The sequence below is a fragment of the Lampetra fluviatilis genome, chromosome 2 (assembly GCF_964198595.1).
Source record: "Lampetra fluviatilis chromosome 2, kcLamFluv1.1, whole genome shotgun sequence".
NCBI lineage: Eukaryota > Metazoa > Chordata > Hyperoartia > Petromyzontiformes > Petromyzontidae > Lampetra > Lampetra fluviatilis.
The window spans coordinates 26,288,070-26,305,372 of record NC_136276.1 but is presented as its reverse complement, the minus strand read 5'-3'; the positions used below and the strand labels follow the sequence as shown (position 1 = coordinate 26,305,372).

Sequence of the window (17,303 nt, the reverse complement as noted above, 5' to 3'; positions counted from 1 at the left end):
CACGGGGAGGTGCACGCTTGGAATTACGTTGAGGGACAGAAAGAGGAGCGCACAGGCTTCAAGGACACGTGCAGGTTACCGACTGCTCAGAAACGTTGGCTTGGGCAGGACGCGCCGTTAAGAGGGCCGCCGGTTGCAAAGAGCGACGGGACGACAATCATGGGGGCGAGAATGCTGCCCCCAGAGCACACGTGCGCCGTGGCGATGGCAAGCGACGAGAGCGGCTGGTGGTGCGCGCAGGTGCCTCGGTTGAATGCTCGCATCGCGGGACCCACCGCCGTGGGGGTGGGGGCGGTGGCAGCTTGGCTAGAGGCCTACGGCGAGCGGTGTGTTTGTCATGGCTAAGCAGCGTCACAAGCCTGCCGAGCCGCACGTGGGCGTACGAAGTGTGACGTCATCGCCTTGGATTAAAAAAGAAAACGTTTTTATCTTGACTGCTGAATTCTGAGAAACCCTTTTAAGCACGTTGGCCTGCTTTCCAAAGGACAAGTACCCAATAGCGGCACCGCTTTCATACTCAAAATTGTGTTCGTGTTTGGATCGTCTTTCTGAGAGTCGTGGGGGATCAACGCTGCAGACAGGCAGAAGGACAGAGTGAATGCATCGCGTCAACTGTAGTTGAAAAGTGTCACTGACCGAACACGTTAGCTCACGTTCAACTATCATTGCTCGTTGACATGACCGCGTAAATCATACAATGAGGATGCAGAAACTTTTTAAAAAGTATTTAATCCTCGGAACGTTTTAAAAGCCTTTTTATGTAAATGTGTAGAAGCATTTCATTAGATTCTGACTAACGTTATAAACCGGTGCAAACAAAATGAACGCACGCTAGCATCATCACGAAGTTATTCACAGCGAAGTGGGCTACACGTTATTAATTCACAATATCAAGACCGTTTTTTTATTGTCATTGTTTGCTAAGCCTATGTAAAAATTGTAATTATTCTTACGTGAAAAAAAAACAAAAAAGCGACAACGTAACAAAAACTTTTGCGGTGGATGCTATAACCCTTAACTATCGCAGTGTTGTATTATTGAGCTGGTTGCGGTCATCAGTCTGGCCAGCAGCGCTTCAGTGGGTATGGCCGCAAATCACCATGGGATGGTCATGAATTTGAACCTCACTTTGTGGTGGACTCGGTGAATAAAATGAGTAACACTTTGTGAAATCTCAACGAACGTTGTACTGTGGATAATCTGGCACCCACCGTCTACATTTGGAATGCACCAGCAATGGTTCAGGGTTTCCAAAAGTGGATGAGAGTGGCTCCAAAGTCGCTTCCTCATCGAGACACTTTGGCTTGACCTGATCCGGCAGCTGCCATCATCCCAGGTGCCAGGGGTAATCGGACAGCATCACCGAGAAACCAGGTGAAAAAAATCAGCTAACACACGGTGATGAAATTTAAACTGAAATTGTTGTTGCCTATTAAAACAGAAAGTGATGTTGATCAAAATTGAAAAAATATCGGTGACAAACAATAATTTCATTTGGCTATGAATGGACTCTCGAAGATAGAACTGGCTGACAGACTAGTTAGAAAGATCGATTTATTTTCTTCAATTTATTTTAGGGTAAACATGGCGTGGACTTCATCCAGCAGTAAATTGACAATGGCTGATAATGATGATAATGATGATTATGATACATGTTATTCTATTACAGGCATTGCAACAAATAGGCTGCAAAAACAACGCAGCGTCAGTTCAGCGCGCGTCACGTCACCGACGAGTGTGCCCCTTCCCAGCGCTCGCAAGCGAACGGCGTTGTTGTGCAGCCCCGGTATTCAGGCTGCCCCTCTATCAGTGAGGGCCGATGGGTTCCCTTGGCAGCTGCAGAGAGCCGGAGCTGTCCGCGTTCTCCTGCTTCCGAGGCCCGTTGCCGTTGACCAGGGCGGCCGTATGTGGCGAGTGATTGACACGCGCGGGCCGGAGAGAAAAAGGTGGGCTCTCCTTGCTGTGAGCCACCTACATACGTAGCGCCACGGAGGGACATCATCATCATCATAATCATCATCTTTCATGCGGTTAGGTGGCTCGCCATGGTGGCGAGATGTTAACTCCCTCACCTGGTACACAGTAGGTCGTGGGTTTGATCACGACTCTGAGGCCTGCTGTATATTTGGAGTTTTGCGGTGCCTCTCCCCCTATGGTCGCGTGGATTTTTCTCCGGGCCCTCCGGTTTTATCCTCCACATTCATAATCAACATACGTTTATAGTATTTGGATACTCTACATTTCCGCGCGATAAGCCACTTTGTTGAGCTTTCGTTTGTGGCCAGATTGCTTCTGAAAAAGAGCTGTAAAACTCAGTGGGCCTTACCTGGTAAAATAGAAAAATGTTCAGTGATTTAGTTTGTTAATATGCATGAAGCTGTTTCATATCATTTTGGATCTCTTTCATATTTTCGGATCATTCACATTTGTGAATCATGTAATGTGTCTTCGTGCTGACAAAACTGACATCGCCAGATACCATGTGACACCACTTCTCGTGGTAAAAGCGCGGTCGTGACACGATGTCCGTGACAGCATCCGATGACGTGTTTACCAATCAATACAAAACAATAACAAACATTCGGGGCAATCCAAAATTTGTATCTCGACCAGATTCTCAGATTTAATGGAATAATCCTAAAATCTCGTTGACCTTTGGGCTGACCTAATTTCACGTAAAGCCTCCCAGTTTGACACGTAGGAAGCTTTCGGCGAGCAATAGTATTCATCATAAAAGTTTTTTGAGGTTAGATCGCCAATTAGTAAGGTTTGTTACGTAAACAAAACACGCCGATTAGTTACTCCATTAGCCCAATGGTGTATTGGAGAGCAAATCCACAACATTGACAATTTCAGTACAACGTTTCACATCCTAAAAAAAAATGCACTGTAAATCCACGTTTTATTCTGCTTGATTATGCTGGGGGATTTTTTTTATCATATCAAGACATGTTTCACAATTTACCGTGCTGACGCTTTATGTGCCGTGTATATTTTTGTTCCATCATCCAAATCCTTTGCGCAAGTTGCACGACATTCGAAAACTGGTGGCGCTTGAGTCAGATGTGGGAAAAGTATAGCAGTACAATTGCTATTGCCCCAAGCTATGGTGAATGAAGACAATGTAAATAATGACATTTATCCCATGAAGTAAATGACAGCCACTTGCATTTTATATTGAAAAACACACATAAATGTATATATGTATGTTGAACTTCTTTCAGACCGTACATAGCCAAACATGCTAATTGGAGGTGTGGGAGAAGGACAACAAACTAAACACAAAAATATATTCTACAAAAAAATATTTTCAATCTAGATTTAAAGTGCATAGCTCCAGTTGCTTCCTAATATCGGAAGGAAGAGCTTTCTAGACAGCCGCAGAAGCACATCTGAAAGCACGCGATGCAGTGACCATTTTGTTCGATGGTTAGCCAAAAGCCGCTGCTGCGAGGATGACCGGTGTTCACATGATGGTTTATGCTCCTTGACGAGATCAGAAAAGTATTGTGGTAATGAGTGCAACCTCATAACATCAAGACAACCTTCTCCCTGATAAGCGAGCTTGTACCTTTCCGTGGGTGAGAGCCCTCACCTTGTCCTTTCTAGCCGTGGGTTCAGTCAGGTCCTCTTCCACTATCTCTGCTGCCCTCTACAGAGTGAGACCAGAGTATGCCACACTCAGTAAAACGCATGGGTACGTCTTATTATCACGCAGCAATCTACGCAGCGCATAGACAATTGTACTCTCACTATCCACACGGCAGTGTAAATGGGAACACCGCGGTTGGTCGTTGGGCAGGTCACGTGTGCTGGGGTCGAGTGTGGGTAGCCCCACCTCCTTCAGAACGCCTGGCGAGGGCGCATCAATGGCCGTGGGCGGGATGGGACGTTGATGACTCGAGCGAAAGTTGTGCGTGCAAAGCGCGGCCTTGCAAAGGTGCGGCCAGCGCCCGGGCCGCAGGTGCCACGGTGGCTAGGAGATGTTAACTGCCTCGCCTGGTATACAGCACATCGTGGGTTCGATTCTGACCCTGACGCCTGTATATTTTGAGTTTGCATGTCTCTGTGCCCGTGGTCATGTGGATTTTTCTCCAGGTCCTCCGGTTTTTCCCTCCACAGTTAGAAACATGCGTTCAGAGTTATTTGGTTACTATAAATGTCCACATGATAAGCACACTTGGTTGAGCTATCATTTGTGGTAGCCTGGTCACTTCTATATAACGAGCTACATAGCTCAGTGGGCCTAACCTAGTAATATAAATATATGGGTTTTTATTTTTAGGTGTCGGGGGTAGCAGAAGCGCAATGTTCACCTGGTCCAGTGGAAGCTCCACCTTCGTGTTGGTGTCCTCCTTCACTTCCCGTGCCCCCTGCATCTCCCTTCGGCCTGGCCGTGCCTTGAACACCCCGGCCTCGTCTGGAAAAGGAGCAAAAAAGCAAAGCGCCAGGACACAAACAATATATTGGACCGTTATACTGGGTTCTTCCGTTTCAAGTGCTTTTCGGTTTGTGCGATCTCCCGTATCTCCTCCGCTCGCCGCCATTGAACCGGATGAAACGTTCATCACCTCCGGAGGACGGGGAATGAGAGGACCGCCTGCCGCCATTGCCCCGCTTCACCCTGACTGGCCGGGCGTGGAACACCGCGTCGGAGTCGGTGCGGTCGCCCTTCCCCTCCTCATCCTTCTTGCCAGCCGCCTTAGGCCTGGTCGGCCCATCCGAGGCCCCCTCGCGCACGTCACCTGTGGAGCGCGTGTGCCGGTTTTCCTCCTGACACGCACACACGCGCAAAAAAAAACACCACGTCGAGATGCAAAAAAAAAGTGGAAAAAACAGGTTGGGGAAAAATGTAATAAAATCACACACGCGCAGGGATCGTGTCAGGCTTTGCAACACGTGTCTCTCTTCAGAAGTATTGAACAGGCAAGGAGCTGAAGAGTCGCCATCACGGCGAAAATTAGATGGTATGCTCCCAAAGGAGTTCTTTTTTTGCTCTGGTTTGTGTCTTCCCAGTTTTTGGAGCAAAGCTTGTATCTGCTTGGCTGCTTTTCGATAATGGCAAGTCCCTCATAGTAATGGCAACTTTTGCTCATATTGCGCCGTGTTTACGTGAGCGATGGAACTTCGACACCCTCCCCCCCCCCCCTTTATGGCCAGACGTACAAAACTAACGCGTGAACTGAACTTACAGGACCCGCCACGCTAAACTGTTTGGCTTGCAACAGAGTTTCAGGATGAGGCTTCACTGGGTCGAGCGCAAAATGAAAGTTGTTGACAACCAATAAGAAATACTGAGAGAGCAACTGGTGAGATTTGAGGGTTTGGTTCTTGAGTTCTCATTAAAAATGAAAGATCACTTTTGAGTGTGGGGGGTATCACGGTCTAAGCCCGGTGTCTCCGTTCTCAGAAAGTGGAGAGCTTTTAGAAAGTGTTTTGCATGCAAAGTGTGGATAAGAGACAAGCTTGTTTTTATATATAGTCGTCGAAAAAAACACAGCCAATCACAAAAGATGCTATTGTCATATATACAAAGAGTATATGAGTATGTCTCCCTTATCGGCAAATGAAAATACATTGCTATCTGCGTAACAGTCCTAATTGATTGATACACTTTGCCCAAGTAAAAATATACTTCACGGTTACACGAATGAGTCTTCAATGTCTGTCGTAAATCATGGAACTGCCAACAACGAAAGCGATATATTGATTCTCGGGGTTTTTAGTTTTCAAAGCAAGCGAACACTTTATGATTGATATTCAAAAGCACTCGGAGCTCACCTGCAGAGGTGGAGAGATTAGGACAGAGTCACTGACTCCCCCTGTAGACTGGCTGAGCCTCTTAATCTGATCACAGGGATGCACAGAGAGACCGACAGAGCTCTACTGCGCTAACGCAAGATGAAAGGAGACCGCGCGGAACGAAGAAGAGTCATTTATTTACCATTCGTGACAATGAAAGGCTGTTACATTTCTGGCCATGGAGTGACCAAAACTGTGCAAACAAGACGGGGGGGGGGGAAACAATTAGAAACAACGCGAATGAAACGGTCAAAAAGAGGCTAAATATTATCGATCGTTTAATTGAATTGTGACCATTTAGCAAATGTTCGAGGAGACATTTCATGCCTAATAAATAACTTCCAACCGATAAATAACTCCAACACTTTGTTGGAGTGTCTCGGCACTGTCAGCCCTGTTCATGTTTTTTTACTCAACTGCACTAAAACAGGCCTGTTGCCCTGACGTAATCGTTACCATACTGGACTCAAAATCCATAAGTCAATGGTTCAATCTCCCGGCAACGGCGGTTAAAACAATGGGCACGTTTTTTGTTTTAAATCTCCTCCCGCCTCTGTCCACCCAGCAGCATGAACTGGGGGCACCAACTTTAGCCAATTGGCAGGTTGTATGTGTGGTGGGGTAGAGTGTGGGTACCCCCACTTCTTCCAACATCTCTGGCGACTGTGAAAGAGGAGACATATACACCTTCTAGAGGGGGCCCTCTCCAGCTGTACATGAGACATTTAATAGTTCTTGGGCAAAACCCTTCAAGTGACGTTTTTAATCGTTCACACAATTGTGGCCGCACTGTCCCTTTCACTCTGCTATTAGTTTGTCGAATTCTCAGACCTCGAATTTCAGAAAATTAATGACAAAATCATTATGTGGTGGGTTTCTTGTGCCATCATTGGTGACTGAGCAGAGGCCTTATACGAGTTACTCTTGAGATTCCATATTTATTCATGGGAGGTCGACCCAGATTCCAACCCAGGTTCTCAGCGGTTACTGGCCCAGTGCTTTGATCTCTGATACACCCAGCCACCTCGCTGCCCCGAATTATAACACGTGCTCGGTCTGATAAGTTTGCTCACAAATTCAGGTTCTCCAAACTAGTTCAGGTGAGAAGCTGCATCACTCTAACATTTGAGTAATATATTTTTTTATTTTACCTCTGATTTCTTCTTCCAATTTGGAGACACGGGCGGAAGAGAAGTACGGTTAGATCTGGAAGAAAACAAAAAGTAGTCAAGTGCAGCACTGTTATTAATTTATTTAATACACAACTTAGCGAAGAGAGACAGAGAGAGAAGCTTGCAGCAATAGTGTAATAAAGGACTCTCTCTCAGATGTCGATCTCCGTTGTCCTTTATTGGGTTCGTAGAATCTCGATACCACGGCGTCCTCGCTCAGGCCCGCGTCCCTCTCGACGACCTCTCCACAGCCCCTCGGCTGCTCCGATATGCAGTCTCCCTGCTGCTCCGATATGCAGTCTCCCTGCTGCTCCGATATGCAGTCTCCCTGCTGCTCCGCCTTGCAGCCACACCGCTGCTCCGCTCTCTAGCTTCACTGCTGCCCCGTATACAGCTAGCCTCCCACAGCCGCTAGCTCTCTGCGTCTGACACCGATGGCTGACGGTGTCGACGTCTCCCACCGCGTGGCGACCGCGCCACTCTCTCCGTCCTGCCCAGCGTGGCCTCCTCGTGTTTCACTCCGTCTCAACTCCCCCTTCCCCTTCCGGTTCTCTCCCTAAATCCTCTCCCCCACGTGACCCTAACTCCACCCACTCCCCACGTGACCCTAACTCCACCCACTCCCCACGTGACCCAGACTCCGCCCCCCCCCCTCAATCCTTGCTCGCATTACAATAGAGTAATTAAACGTTACCTACATCCTCTGTGACACCAAGGTACCTTTGCTCTGCCCACTATTTATTTTTACCATGGGGCAAAACCCCATGATAAGCTCTTACACGGCACGATACTGGTTGTAACGCTGTGAACAATTTGCAGCCATCATGATGGCGATAATGTTTTTGAAAAGTAAGTCCCTCTTGTGCCCCCTTTGTCCCTGTGTTTGGAACCTGTCTTGCTCATTCCTGCAAACGTGTTGCACCCATCCGCAACCTCCTCTTCACAATTACATCTACACACACCGCGTCAACCCATTTGGTTTACCCGTATTCTTCTACGGGGGAAATACGTTTTCAGGTCCATACGGCGTGCAGCCTTTTCAATAAGGGCAAAAAATTGTGTCTATTTGTTTGTGTTTCTCCCTTGTCGTGATGGGACTTTGTCGGATGAACTTTGAGATTTATAAGGGGCACTGGGTGACCAATAAGGTCAGCAATGGTCTGTAATGAGGTAGCGCACTGATAAGGGCTTGACTGGTATGTCTACAGAGCTTTCCTGACACATTCTATTCCGAGCCACAAAGCTGCTTACACCTCTCCTCCCATTATTGCATCCTTCACAAGCAACTGCGTCCAAAAGCCACGAGATTATTTGGTTATTGTTTCACTCAAGGGCAGTTCTCTAACCCGTACAGCAACAGGCATTCATGTCGCCACAAGAACCTGTCCAAACATTACAATTGGCATGGCCAGGTTCCCGAAGTTGTTAATGTTGTCCATAAAATAACTTGCTAATGCAGTAATCTCTTGACTTTCTACTCACAAATAACCCCATCATACGAAAACTAAACTCTTTATTTTACCAGGTAAGGCCCACTGAGCTACGTAGCTCTTTTTCAGAAGCGACCTGGCCACAAATTATAGCTCAACAAAGTGACTTAGCGTGTGGACATTTATAACAGCCAAATATTCCAAATGCACGTTGATTCTAAATGTGCAGGGAAAAACCGGAGGACCCGGAGAAAAACCACGTGACTATGGGGAGAGAGACACACAAACTCCAAATGTCCAGGCGTCGGGGTCAGGATTGAGCCCACGACCTCCTGCATACCAAGCAAGGGAGTTGACATCCTTAAAGACAACAGATTTGTACTACCTGCACATGCACACGTTCTCCTGGTACGCATGGAATGACGGTAAGAACCCCACTGCTTCCCATCGACTTGTGTGTCAGACTCCATTCCGACAAGATTAGAATAATTTCGGCAGCATTGTGGAGTTTGAGCTTACCACTGGGCAGACGACTCAATCAGAAGAGAAAAAGATAGCATTGGCTTGAAAGAAATAATGATCATGGCAATGATGATGATTATGAGTGTGATGATGTGAAGCAGAATTCCCATCCCCTGAGAGAATGTCCGCTGTGTGTGATGGTCTCTCCTGTTTGACAAGCGGTAGAGTAGTGGTTAGCACGCTGCGCTATGACCCGAATTCGATTCCCGCTCACGGCCAACATCAGTGATGATTATCTGAACCGGTCCTGGGTCTCTCCTATGCTGACTCAGCCTCTAATGAGTACCTGCTGCGGTGTGTGGTAAACATCTCCACGAGAGAGACAAAGGCGGCCGGGCGTGGTGCTTCGCCACCCACCCCCCATTCATGTGCCGTACCGGCCTTGATTGGTTCTCGCTGACAACACTTGCCGCAAAAGTCTGTCAAGGCTATACGGGGGATCTTTGTCGTGTTTGTGGAGTTTTTTGAGAAGTGGGTTCCGGAAGCTTCCATCTGCACGATGTAAAGTACAAGGAGTTCGCAAGGGCCAATCCCCAGTCGCATCCAGGTTGGGTCCCCTCCAGTTTATGCAAACGAGGAAGCTACAAAGCACAAGGGGAGGGGAGGTGGTGGGGTGCGGGAGGAGCAGCAAACAGCAGGCAGGAGGTCCGCTCTCCACTGCTGGAGTTTGGAGACACCAAACCGCGAGCTGTGAGGGCCTCCTCATCCCAATGCTGCACCTGGAGCTGGGAGTGCTGCCTACTGCTTGATGCAGTGTGTGTGGGAGGGGGGACATGCCACGCATTGATGGCGTTCATGGGGCTGTCTGGAATGTTTATGCAGCTGTCTGAAACGCTCTTCCTTACGATATTAGGAAGCCACTGGAGATGTGCATTTTTTAATCATCTAGATTGAAAAAAACATTCTTTAGAACTGCTTTTTTGCGTTTAGTTTGTTGTCCTTTCCCCGCACCTCCGATTTGCACGGTTGGCTACGTACGGTGCGAAAGAAGTTCAACGTGCGTAATCTGTAAAGGATTTCTAAAGGATTCACAAGTCACGAGTGGGCGTTAATTCTATCGCACGGGAACCGCACCTCCCAAACCTGCACCGCGCTTTAATTCCGACTCGCTACGACGACGACGGTGATGACGGACAGAGTTGACGTTCGCGCCGACGAAGCAAAGAGTGTCTCCGCGTGACGGGCCGCTTACCTGCGCACCCGACTGCGTGACGCCCACCGCGCCACCAGCTCCCCGTAGGGCATCGGCTTGAAGCGCTCGCTGCCCACGGCCACGTAGAAGTGTCCGTTCTCGAGCTCGCTGGCCCCATGCACAGGCAGCCCCTCCAGCTGGCACAGCCTGCTCACACAGAGTGGGGCCGCGAGCAAACGCGAATGATCACACGGCCCTGTTATTCCATTTCTGAGCCCGGTTTATTGTGGTGTCGTTTATGTACCGTATGAATGCTGAACGTCGTTCGCACCGCCCGTAGACAACTGTGGCTTATCGCGGGCACGGGAGAAGGAAAACAGGCTAATCACAAAAAGCAGTTCTGAAGAAATGAGTTTTCAATCACACACAGCATCGTCATTTCTCGAACGCGCCATCAACTGAGACAACCCTCAGTTGTATTGGAACTCTGAAATCGTAACTTCGGCCACATTGTGTCGTGCTCGATATAGACACGGTGGTGGGATGTGTGGGGGCTCCGTACATCTGTCTCAATGGAAGACGATACATTTTTTATCGAGATATCCCTCAGTTATATCAATTTTGGGATTAAAATTTTTTTCATTCACTGGTAATTTTAGATTTGCATGTGAAAAAAAACGCTATTGACTGAAAGTTTGAATAAATCCAGTAACTAAATCTAACCATTTACAAAATGAACATCGAATAAACGGAAATGGTGAATCAACTATGACAGCTCATGCCGTGAACTCGCATCTGTCCCACAGCCGGATGGTGACACTGGAACCTCGTGCTCCATGATAGGTGCAAAAGAGTTGTACTCTGTTCCAAAATAGAATAATGCCCACAGTCAGTGCCGGATTAAGCTAGTGCGGGGCCTGCAGCAAATGTTATAAACAGGCTCTAAAAAAGCATTCATATTAAAACACAAATGTTTAACTTGCATAATAAAGTAATTGTATTTTTTCATTTGCTATACAGCCAGATAATACGACAAATCGCTAACCTTCAACACCCAGTCGTTCATAAAAGTTGAAGGCGGTACAGTACTGTATTAATAGAGCAAGTGCAGATTCACTGAACCGGCATTAATAGCTTGAAAGCATTTAGCGCGGGGCTCTTGAAAGTGCGGGGCCCATAGCATTTTTAGCTATTTTTGCGACGAGAATTATAATCCGGCACTGGCCACAGTGTGGCCTGGCAAGGCAGTGCCCACGTGAATTCTAAGGCTCTGGCGCAGGGGTTGACAACACGCGGCTCTTTGGCTGCCCCCTTGCGGGCAACCATTTTTCTTTTTTCAAACCATAAATCTTAAAACATAATTTAACAGAAAAAAATAATAGAATAAATATGGGTCACTGTGGAATGTCGTGGTGACAACACAATGTGCAGTCGTACTGTATTGTCAAAGAATAACTAAAGGGGAGGTGGGGGGGAAAAATACTAAATAGACGCAGTTTATTCAATCGCCTGTTTTGTTCACGTCAGAATGTGTCGTCGTCATCTGCTGTATACCTGCTGTGTTTGTGTACAAGCGACTCTGCGTGTGATGCGGCTCCCCAACTATTTTTGTCAAATACAAAAACACCCAAACAATGCCTCTGCTTCTTCTTGTTCTTGTTTTTTGCAAGGTCGCCGACCCCCGAATCTGAAGGCACGCAGATTGTGCCTTTCATTTGAGCCTTCCAACCTGCAGTGCTCCAAAGGCGTCAGTAGACGGCAGTGCAGCAGAAACGTTTGTGACCCATCCTGCACAGACCTGTTTCAGACCCTCAGAGTGTGCGATAACCGCGTGTTCGTCTATTTCCCCACCATATCCGAAAGGGAAAAAAAAACTCATTGAGAAACTGGGAATCGTGGAGGTGACTGAAGGCGAATTCCAGGTGTCAGAGCACTGAGCCTGGCACCACTGAGTTCGTGGGTTATAATCCGGGCTTCAGCCACAACATTATTGCATCGGTTTCTTCATTGTAAGTGAAATTATTGTCAGACTGGCCACCAACCATTGCACAAGACCAAAAGTGATATTATTATTTTTTTCCACCTCATTTTAAAATCTTCCTGTTCTCAAAATTAAAAATGGTGCGTTGGTTGATGTGTGCGCACACACACTCTTTGTAAGGGCACATCAGCGGTGAGCCCCGCGTGTGGATCAACAGGTTTAGTTTATTTAGCGAATGCTTTTGCACGCGACTTTGACACAGCGAGAGCACTGAACACACAATGTAAATAAATACATATTGTTGGTGCTTACGTGCAGGGACTCTTCTACTTACAAACGAGTTGGGTCCCGGAGGTCTGTTCGTAAGTCGATTTGTTCGTAAGTCCGACGTTACTCCTGTCGATTCCAAACACGTTGTACGGCATGTGCACTAAACACGCCGGAATGGCTTTAATAGTTGTATAATCCCCTGTAGATGTAGATGCCACTGGTTCTTCATGTTCTGCAGATGTAGATGCCACCACCGCCATCTATGGCAGGCAACTGGACATACGGACACGTTTGTTCGTATCTCTGAAAGTTCGTAAGTCGAATGTTAGTAAGTAGTGGAGTCCCTGTATGTCAATGTTATACTGGTAGGAACCTCCTGGTTACACCAGCCCACAGGGGATTGTGTCCGTCCGTCGTGCATCCAAAAATGGGAGGGGTGAGATTGAGTGGAGAGAGGAGGGTGAGGAGGGGCTGGGTGGGGAGGGTGGGGAGGGGCTGGGTGGGGAAGGTGGGGAGGGGCTGGGTGGGGAGGGTGGGAAGGGTGGGGCTGGGTGGGGAGGGGCCGGTCACCCCGTGGTGCCTTTATAAAACTCAACGTTTAACCTACTCACGCCGGCTTGTGCCCGCCCTCACAGTCGGCCATATTTGCGGAATACACCACGCCGCCGTTGACCCTGCAGGCCATTGACCGAGCAACCCAACGTTCCTACCAGCTCCCTCCGCAGGAATGTGTTATATGCATGTGTGTGGACGTCAGCCCCCACGTCACGACAGAGCCACGTGACAGCCTCACTCAGCCACGTGCAGGGCAACGAACCAGGAGGGGTGAAGCGACCCACTGGCGCTGCGCTGAGTCAGAGTGGCCAGCAGGTGGCGAGGATGACAGACGGATGAAGCCCCTTTGCGGGAACAGAATCCGAACACCGCATGTATTCATACTGGAGGAATCCGATGAGCTATGAAGCTCTTTCTCACAGATGTCACAACAACAAATAATGTAAACACACGCTACGAGTGCAAATTGCGGGCAAGGTAAACAAATCACCACACAGCAGTGATCCACTTTGAACTCCGTGCGAGTTTTTGTGTCTCCCCACGTGAGACTGTGTCGCCAAGTGAGTCTTTGAGTCGTCATGTGACTCGTGAGACCACTTAATCATGAACCAATGTGAACTCTACGTGAGTTCATGCGTCTCTATGCCAGTCTAGGAACCTATATTGTCGTGAACTACCGTGGATTGTGTGTAAGTCTATGGGTCTTTATGCGAGTATATGGGTCTCTATGTACATAGCGTCTGTGGGTCTCTATGTGAGTCTATGGGGCTCTGTGTAAGTCTATGGGTCTCTATGCGAGTCTATGGGTCTCTATGCGAGTCGATGAGTCTCAATATGAGTCTATGGGTCTTTATGTACATAGCGTCTGTGGGTCTCTATGTGAGTCTATGGGGCTCTGTGTGAGTCTATGGGTCTCTATGTGAATCTATTGGGTCTCTATGCGAGTCTATGGGTCTCTGTGTGAGTCTACGGGTCTCTATGTACGTAGAGTCTGTGGGTCTCTATGTGAGTCTGTGGGTCCCTATGCGAGCCTATGGGCCTCTGTGTGAGTCTATGGGCCGCTATGTGAGTCTATGGGTCTCATATAATTACGTGTGAGCGCACATAGCAATGAAGCACTGTGAACCCTCGAACATTCAACGGAAGCATTGAAGCAATCCACTGCACATAGACTGAAGCCGTTCCCTGGTTCACTGCTCTCTGCCCATGGGCTTCGAGGTTACTTTCACTCACAGAGGCCTTCCTATACAGCCACATGAGGGACACAGAGCGGGGAGAGTGAGCAGGGCAACAGCTAGACTCGTAACAATTTCCCCCCACGCGATTCTATAAATTGTCTCAATTTTGGGGTTCCCAAGTTTTTTTTCTGTATAATGCAGTTTTTTTTGGGTTAGATCGTGTAAATATATAAATGTGTCATTAAACCCGCCACCACCCGACACAGCCAATTAGTAAGGTTTGTCACGTAAACAGAACATGGTAGTTCGTTACTAGAACGGCACACCGGTGTGTTGGAGAGCAAAGCCACAACATTTACAATCTGAGTACGACGTTTCGCCAGTGATTACAACTCAGGCGACGGCCAGAGTTGTGTGTTGGCAATGTGGTGAATGTAGAGCCCCCCTGTTGGGTGCAGAGTTCACAAAAGGACCATTCACATAACAGCAATTACATTCGACGTACACGTCATGTAAAGCAATAACGATTGCTTTTTCATGCTCACGATATCACGAACGTAGGGATTTATTTCAGTCAATGAATCGGCATCGTTGATAATTCTGAACGTGCCGATGTTGTTCACCTCCTGCATAGGTTGCGAGAACCTGCACTGGGATCGCAAGACACATGCACTTAACCCAGGAGACGTGCACGCTCCGAGCCAGGAAATGTATTTATTTTAAGCCAGGTTCGTCTGAAATAACATTGACTAAAAGTTATTTTAAATGTATCTGAATTCATACTGAAGTCACATACAAGCAGACTGACATGTTTGTCATCAATCGTAATGGGTCTATTTCCTGGCAAGAGTACAGGAGGCAGAATTGATGGAAGATCCTAACATAAACAAATAGAAAGAAGTTGTTTTAGGCAATTGACTTCGTGGTTATAAGCATTCTAAGAATATTTATGTAGATGTGAACAAGAATTTCACTGGACAGAGTGACTGTGGAAATGACTTAGTTGCTTTGGCTCATCTCACTCGATAAGCAACCTGCTTTAAGAATCTTGCTTGATGGGAATCAGGCTTACGTTGATGAGCAGCATCATAATGGTTTAAGGACAGGACTGGTATTCTACGGAACAACACAGGTTTAAGAACATATGGTCATGTTGATATTCTGATGGTGTTAAAAACTACGAGAGTGCAGCTGGTAAATCTTTAATAGACGTGCCGCAATGTTTTGCACTTAATTGAATCTCTAGGCCTCAGGTTTTCCGTTGCTGGTTAACCAAAAAATACATTAAATAACTCATAATACAAAGAATGTCTAGCGATCTGTGGGAAAAAACATATTAAAGTGGCAGGGACATTAAACAGCGAGGGCTTATGCTTGTGTACCTTGAGATTAAACCCCAGAGCAGGCAAGTCGAGGCTTGCATAAATCCTGTCCATAGAAAGCAAATAAACATTGTACGGAATGCGTGGGACTGACAGCTATGAGGTCAACATATCAAATAATGTGATGCAACAGATAAATATCTTAAAATCAAAACTTATATTTAATGCACCGTTTAACTCAACATAAGGGCGCCAAATGTATAAGCACTTGATAATCTCAATTGCATTGCTCGTTCTGTTACCATATTCTCCGGATTTTAAGACACTCCGGAAAGCAATACACACCCGAAACTTGTCCTCAGAGTCAATAAAGTTGTAAAAAAGAAAATTGGTGGTCACTTAGAGACACCTACACATCTTCCAGATGATAAAATGCCCCGCATATCGTTTTGATTTAAAGTGTGTGACAGCGTGTCTTATAACCTGGAGAATATGGTCGTCATGTGCGTATGAATAAATTACCGTTTGTCGAAGCACTTTGGGGTACCGTAGCACTTAATGCTCTTTGCTCAATGCTGAAACTTGTTTCACCCATTGACCCGAGTTAAACTTTAACGAAGTTTTCGGATCCGTTTCGTGGCAATGACGCGTTAGGTGGGGGGGGGCGGGGCCACCGAGCACTTTCCCACCCGCTCTAAGTGCAATGCCGTTTGTTCGACCCGTTGTTACGGGGTGGGGGGTGGGCGCCGCATTTGATCGGGTGATATTTAATCAGGTCGAAGCAGATCAGTGAACGCCGTGCCTTTTTTCTCTCTCTCGAACAACAACAACAACAGGGCCCCCGGACCTTCCCAACGTTGGAGGCGTTGCACGCGCCGGAGAGTTCCCCTGTGCTCGTCGTGCCTGGCCCAGGCCCAGGCGATAGTCATTTCCGAAGGCTGTCGAACAAATATCCTTGCCCTGGCAAGGCACCGCAGGCAAAGGGTCGGGACCGGATCGTGCCGTGTTTGTGGAATGCTGAAAACCTGCTGTGCTAGATGCCATGGACATTGGCAGCACAGCGAGCGGATTGTTGAGTCCATCCGTGCAGACCTCTTGAGCGTTGTCCACTCGTATCCATGAGTTTACTCCGGGGCCATAACAGTTTCTGCCCACGTGCCAAACAATAAATAGCAGAATTGAACAAACATCCCAATGTGGGAGTCTCCTTGTTATTGTACCGCCAATAATACACCTATTGTTTCGTCATGGAAACATTACGTATAAGGCCCACATTAAAATGGTTTTACCCAATGCTTAATCTTCCAGCAGTTTGTGTTATTTGCATCATCGTTACAAGGCTACATTGTGGATTTGGGGCGTGAAGGCTTCCCATGATGGGCACCAATGCTGGCGAGATGGAGACTTATTTTCTATCGATGATGTAGACGCAGAGCAACAACTACAATGCCATGGACATTGGCAGATCAGCGAGCAGATTGTTGAATCCATCCGTGCAGACCTCTTGAGCGTTGTCGACTCGTATCCATGCCAAGTTGTACATTCAGGTGGTCAAGCCAGACAACCGCGTCAGGAGGAGTGTATTGCTGCGATGTCTCTTTCGTATTTTTGTGGGTCGGGACTTATTGCGTCGTTATATGTTGTACGATCTGTTCTGGATGGCCGCAGTCGCACACTACTGGAGAGTTTTTAATTCCCCGCTCGTGTATCAGGTGTCCACATCTGCCACGGTGTGTCCAGTAAATGCGGTTCAGGATGGACCGTGAGCTTCTTGGAAGATCAGAAGTGGGGATCTTCTGCGTTGGATCTTTCACAACAAGGTGTTTGTGGGTCATTTTGAGAACTCACATTCAGCTCTCAAAGTTTGGCCACCGAACAGCACCAACGGCAGGGGACACAATTCACACCGCACGTGTTTTATGTATCGCGTCCACGGTTT

The 17,303-nt window shown here is 47.5% G+C and overlaps 1 protein-coding gene across 4 annotated transcripts in view; it reads right to left on the bottom strand.

Moving 5' to 3' along the window:
* Window positions 1-718: 718 nt before the first annotated feature.
* The window catches only part of LOC144944647 (doublecortin domain-containing protein 2-like), a 56,781-nt gene continuing 40,196 nt past the window's right edge, over window positions 719-17,303 (bottom strand). The window contains exons 5-11 of one of the 4 annotated variants that reach the window (XM_078873012.1): window positions 10,119-10,265; window positions 6,954-7,008; window positions 5,945-5,995; window positions 4,572-4,773; window positions 4,317-4,420; window positions 3,572-3,652; window positions 719-1,971 (exon numbers count right to left, since the gene is read on the bottom strand). In XM_078873012.1, coding sequence (XP_078729138.1) covers window positions 1,807-1,971; window positions 3,572-3,652; window positions 4,317-4,420; window positions 4,572-4,773; window positions 5,945-5,995; window positions 6,954-7,008; window positions 10,119-10,265 — 805 coding nt within the window. In that variant the 3' untranslated portion in view covers window positions 719-1,806. Of the gene's footprint in view, window positions 1,972-3,571; window positions 3,653-4,316; window positions 4,421-4,571; window positions 4,774-5,781; window positions 5,848-5,944; window positions 5,996-6,953; window positions 7,009-10,118; window positions 10,266-17,303 lie in introns of all 4 variants that reach the window. The other 3 variants (XM_078873007.1, XM_078873020.1, XM_078873026.1) reach the window with 3 other exon arrangements.